The sequence below is a fragment of the Musa acuminata genome, chromosome BXJ3-8 (assembly GCF_036884655.1).
Source record: "Musa acuminata AAA Group cultivar baxijiao chromosome BXJ3-8, Cavendish_Baxijiao_AAA, whole genome shotgun sequence".
Classification (NCBI taxonomy): Eukaryota; Viridiplantae; Streptophyta; class Magnoliopsida; order Zingiberales; family Musaceae; genus Musa; species Musa acuminata.
In genome coordinates, this window is record NC_088356.1 from 48100402 (window position 1) to 48106401 (window position 6000).

Genomic DNA, 6000 nt, shown 5'->3' on the forward strand with positions numbered 1-6000 from the left:
GTAGATTTATTGTGGAAATCTATCAGTATAATGCACATATGTACCTACAAATGGTTGATCTTGCCTTCTGTACAAATGGATTGAAAGAAGGGGTTAAATGTATCTTTTCAGAACAAAGATGACACATTTTGGCACCAAACCAGGGGCTAAAAGACAATGCCCATCACACTGCATGAAGCATAGCCAGTTTCATGGATCTCTGTCACTTACCATAAAAGAAGATGATATCCTTAACCCTTCAAAGAGAGAAAGCAGTGAACAGAGACCTGGAAAGTTGGGTTGATCAAGGGAGGGGCCAATGAAGTAGAAGTTCCCTTGAAGTTGTGGGAAAAGTTAAAAGCTCTATAGCACAACTAAAAGCAACCCTAATGGGATCCTAGAAAATCCTTCCACTTATGTCACCCACACATTGTAAAGTCACTTGCACAAGCCACCTCATGGCCTGAGGCTTACAGGGAAGCAATGGAGATCTCACTATCCAGCAGCCACTGGTGTGCCATGGAGATCAATAAACAATGCCCAGCTGCATTATTGTATTTAGTGTCTGTTATTTCTGTCCTTCCTTTTTCTTTGTAGCATTAGCATGTGTATCCACTCATGCCAGCTCATGTTTGCAATGCTTCCTAGTTGATCCAGTGGTGTTCTCCATCCCTTACTCCAGCTCTACTTTCTCTTATTATCTTCCAAGTCCTTTCTTTCTCTGCCATTACAGCCATTATACTCAATCTTGCCTCCATGGCCTCTGAAGCTTCTGTGACAGATCAGACTGTTAATGAGGTGAGTAAATGCCTTCTCTAAATCCTTCTTTCCTTGTCTTTCTTGCTATATTTGCCATAAGTGCAACTGCTACAACTGGTTTCATCTGATGGAGAACCTGATTCTGTGTTTGGAGATTAGAGTTTGTCAATTCCATTGGCTAAGAGGTATCTGTTTTCTGATCCTAAAAGCTTTTGCTTCATAAGCTCTTGAAGTGCTGATGAATCTTCCAATGGGCTTTTAGTTCCATTTTCCCCAAGAAGGATTGGGGGAAGAGAGAGGAAATAAATAAGAAAGCAAGTTGTTTGATGATTACAATTCATGTTTTTATGTTTCCTATCTGTTCTTAATTGTTTGCTACTTGGTATACAGAATAGCATCTTCTTTTTCAAGATCCCTGCTAATTATCATTCAAAAAATCATGAAAATAAAACCATATCAGTGAGATAGAAGAAATGAAATCTTCTGGTAATCTTTTAGTATTTTCTTACTATGTTATCCACCAATAGGCTTTAACCTTTCATTCATAGAGAATTATGGGTCTTTTGATTCTTAGATTGCTCTGATTGAAGCTTTGCTATGACTTCTTCACCATTTGCCTCTTTCAGCAGTATATGAAATTTCAATTTTGTAAACCCTGAAGAGAGTCTCAAGTAAATCTGAGAAACCAGACAGTGATTTAATATTCCTTCAGCACTATGCCTCTGTGCCAAACCAATCACACCCTCTTTTAGTTATTATATCAAGCATCAGATTTTTCTTACTTTTATGCAAGGAAGCATGTCATTACCAACTTCTGAAACACCAATTTACTTCCTCACTATTTTTATTAATTGTCAGGCATAATCATTCTTATCGAACTGTTCCCGGATATCGATTACCCTTTTATTTTCAATTTGAAGCAACAAGCTTCACCTTGATGCATAGTGATGAGCGAAATAATTTGCTAATCTCCCAAATTACTTGAAATTTTTATCCCAAGTTCTAATGTAAGTAAAATATCTTTTGAAGTTTTCACTTTGACACATTATTCTAAACAAAAACACAAATTCTCTACCTCTTCTTGAGACTGGTCATCATAGGCAACAGTGATTTCACCAAGTTTAGTATGCTACTCATGCAAAGAACATTGTGGTTTTGCTCTATATTTCTTTGTCAGGACATTTTGTTGATAGCTGAATGATTGAAACCTTTTGCAGCACATGGGGACTAATGTCTCTGATAACATAAATAATGCTGATGAGGCTCTTCTCTCAAAGATTGAAGATCTAAAAGGAAAAGATGAAGAGGAAATATCCAAAGGAAAAGATGAGGAAAAAGTTGATGCGAAGAAGGATCCAACAACTGTTGAAGCACCTACAGCTGAACCAGAAGAAAAGCTGGACCAAGAAGTGGCCACTGTAATTGAGGAGGTGGAGGAAGAAGCCAAAGATAAGTTTTATTTAGAACCATCAGTTGAAGCTGAAGAAAAGGAACTGAAGGACAAATCCGATGCACTTGTCACTCCTGAGCTACTGAATGAACCAGTAGATCAACCAACAGAGATTTCGGAACCATCTGTTGCAGAAGAACCAGTCGAAACACCGAAAGAAAATGCTCATTCAGAAACTGTGACCGAAGAATCAACGAGCGCTGAAGAATCTTCTGAAGTTTCTGCTGCAGTTAGTCCTCCATTACTAACAGATGACATGCCCGTCGAATCACCAACTGTATGCAATGTCCAAGAGCCTGCTCCTAATGCAACTGTAGCACTCAATGCTGTTGAAACAGCAGCAGACAGAGAGACTGCATGTGATGGGGTTGCGGTCAGTCCTGAATCATCAAAACAACTTCCTCTAATTGAAACTATTGAATCGGAAAGCTCAGATGCAGTTACTGTGGTTCCTTCTGTGAGTGAGCTCATAGAATCCACTGAAAGGACAGATGATGATTGTAATGCTGATTCGGATACTAGGAAATTAGCAGGAGAAGAGCTTGAGCCTGAAGTTGAAGTTGCTGAACGTATCGCAGAGCCAGTAGTTGATGTTAAGGAGGAGCAAGAAAACACTATTGATGTTGAGGCGACAGCTTTAAGCGAAACAAATCAATCAGTAAAGGTTTCTGAAGATGTCAAAGTGATTGTTGAGACAAAGAATGAAAATTTGGAAGGTGAAGACTTGAGCTTGGATACTATAAAATCAGCAGAAGAGATTGTGCCTGAAGTTGAAGATGCTGAACGTAACACAGAGCCAGTAGTTGATGTTAAGCAGGAGCAAGAAAACACTATGGATGTTGAAGAAACAGTTTTAAGCGAAACAAATCAAACAGTAAAGGTTTCTGAAGATGCCAAAGTGATCGGTGAGACGAAGAATGAGAATTTGGAAGGTAAAGACATGAGCTTGGATGCTAAAAAATCAGCAGGAGAAGAACTTGTGCCTGAAGTTGAAGTTGCTGAATGTCTTGCAGAGCCAGTAGTTGATGTTAAGAAGGAGCAAGAAAACACTACGGATGTTGAAGAAACAGCTTTAAGCGAAACAAATCAAACAGTAAAGGTTTCTGAAGATGCCAAAGTGATCGGTGAGACGAAGAATGAGAATTTGGAAGGTAAAGACATGAGCTTGGATGCTAAAAACTCAGTAGGAGAAGAACTTGTGCCTGAAGTTGAAGTTGCTGAATGTACCACAGAGCCAGTAGTTGATGTTAAGCAGGAGCAAGAAAACACTATGGATGTTGAAGAAACAGTTTTAAGCGAAACAAATCAAACAGTAAAGGTTTCTGAAGATGCCAAAGTGATCGGTGAGACAAAGAATGAGAATTTGGAAGGTGAAGATTTTAGCTTGGATGCTAAAAAATCAGCAGGAGAAGAGCTCGTGCCTGAAGTTGAAGTTGTTGAATGTACCGCAGAGCCAGTAGTTGCTGTTAAGCAGGAGCAAGAAAACACTATGGATGTTGAAGAAACAGCTTTAAGCGAATCAAATCAAACAGTAAAGGTTTCTGAAGATGCCAAAGTGATCACTGAGACAAAGAATGAGAATTTGGAAGGTGAAGACTTGAGCTTGGATGCTAAGAAATCAGCAGGAGAAGAGCTTGTGCTTGAAGTTGAAGTTGCTGAACCCATCACACAGCCTGTCGTTGATGTTAAGCAGGAGGAAGAAAACACTAAGGATGTTGAGGCTACAACTTTAAGCAAAATAAATCAAACAGTAAATGCTTCTGAAGATTTCAAAGTGATCAGTGAGACAAAGAATGAGAATTTGGAAGGTGAAGACTTGAGCTTGGATGCTAAGAAATCAGCAAGAGAAGAGCTTGTGCCTGAAGTTGAAGTTGCTGAACATACCGAAGTGCCAGTAGTTGATATTAAGCAGGAGCAAGAAAAAACTATGGATGTTGAGGCAACAGTTTTAAGCGAACCAAATCTCAAAGTAAATGCTTCTGAAGACGTCAAAGTGATTGGTGAGATGAAGAATGAGAATTCGCAAGGTGAAGACTTGAGATTGGCTGAAACATTTCGAGACATCGACTTCGCTGGAGTCAAAAATAAGGCATCTGCTAAGAATCAAGAATGTGATCCTAAAGACTCTGAGACAGCAGCAAAGCCAGTAGTCAAGCAGACCCTTTTGGATAAATTTGTAGAAGAGAGTACAGAAGACAAAGAGAAAGAGAGTGTCAAAGTTTATGATCAAAGTCTAGCTGCTTCCACTAAAGATGATGATGGCGCTACAAAAACAGATGGGGCTCCTAAATCAGAAACACCTGCTAAGAAATCACAACGAAACATAATATCAAAGGTGAAGCAGTCGATTGTCAAGGTGAAGAAGGCGATCATTGGGAGATCGCCAAGTTCGAAGACCATGGCAGCTGCTGAAGGAATCGAAGACACAAAACAAAAGTAGATGGAGACTGGATGAACACGGTTGCATGGCTTTGAGTGTAATATGTTCATGTTTTCTGTTCTTGGTTGTTCTTTTGTGCTTCTGTGTTGTTTAAGCATGTTCGGCAACCTGCCTCCCAGAAATGTGCCTGATATTTGATGGCCTGTCATGAAGCTTGTGTATCTCTGCTTCTGCAGCTATCCAAATCCGGGGGAGAACTCATCAAAGCTGTTGGCCTCTGATCAGTAGCTGGGAAGAGTTCTTTGTGGTTTCCATTGGCTTCCTTGTCATTGATTTGTAATATTTTTGGAGGTGTTCATATTATTTACAAGACATTCTTTTGGTTGTGATATGCATAATCTTCTTCTACATCATTGTCAATCTCTGGAAACCAATTGTTCTACGAATCAAAACTTTAGCTTACGTTGGGTGGCTTCTTTCGCTGTCAGACAGAGAATAACTTGGAAACATGAATGACCGACCGATAAAAGAAGACAACAACCCCAGTGATGCCGCAACCAAAATGGGATCCACAAGGAAGAGATTTGAGATCTTTGATGCCTTGTTTCTTTCTTCAGTCTACTTCACAGAGCAGAAGATATGCCAAGCCAAAACTAGAAGCAGCAGAGATCTGAATGAAATCAAAATGAAAGTCTCAAGAACACAATCAAGAAGTGCTTGTTTTGGCCAACAAGATTGCTCCTTTTCCCGTTTATCTCATTGCACCACAAACAAACTCAAATCCAGCATCTTTGGCACATGCAACCAGCTTACTCTAAATCACAGTCCACTACTTGAACAGAGCTTGTCTTACTCGTGAGGAGCTTGCAGATGAGTGTTTTGCTGATCTTACCACTCATTGCTTGGCTAACATGAGAGTGGGTCATAAATCTCCTTTGTGGATGAGGAGAAAGTTGTTGAGACGCGAAAATTCATTCTTTTTATGAGACACCGGGGACGAATACAGAAGCTCATGGTACGAGGATGACATGAAATCTGTGCCCAGAGGTGATGACCAGGAGAGAAGACTGATGACTAGCAACTGTTGATCATAAAGAAGCAAAATCTTTGAGAATCTTGATGCTTGTTCTTGATGGTTTAGCAAATGATCCACAAGCTAGTAGTTGGGTGGTGATCACAGTTCATAAAATTTGCCAGTGCTAAAACTCTTCTTCTCTCGAGCATCTGTCACCCAATGGTTTCAGTCGAAGACTTCTTCTTCTTCTTCTTCATTCTGCTACTGTTTGTGGCTCAATCTTGCACCAACTTCATATCTTCCAACTATTGAAGACTCATCCATCCGGTTGTTCCATTGGATCAACTGAAACGAACTGTTTCTCCGGGGATAATCTCCATTGCAACTACTTCGAAAAGGTCAATCATGATTATTATG

The 6000-nt window shown here is 39.8% G+C and overlaps 1 protein-coding gene across 1 annotated transcript; it reads left to right on the forward strand.

Moving 5' to 3' along the window:
* The first annotated feature begins 463 nt into the window (after positions 1-463).
* Positions 464-4777, forward strand: LOC135644448 (uncharacterized). The gene is made up of 2 exons (XM_065162009.1): positions 464-777; positions 1956-4777. Exons 1-2 carry the CDS (start codon positions 736-738, stop codon positions 4626-4628), a joined length of 2715 nt encoding a protein of 904 aa, XP_065018081.1. The 5' UTR covers positions 464-735; the 3' UTR covers positions 4629-4777.
* The last annotated feature ends 1223 nt before the right edge of the window (positions 4778-6000 follow it).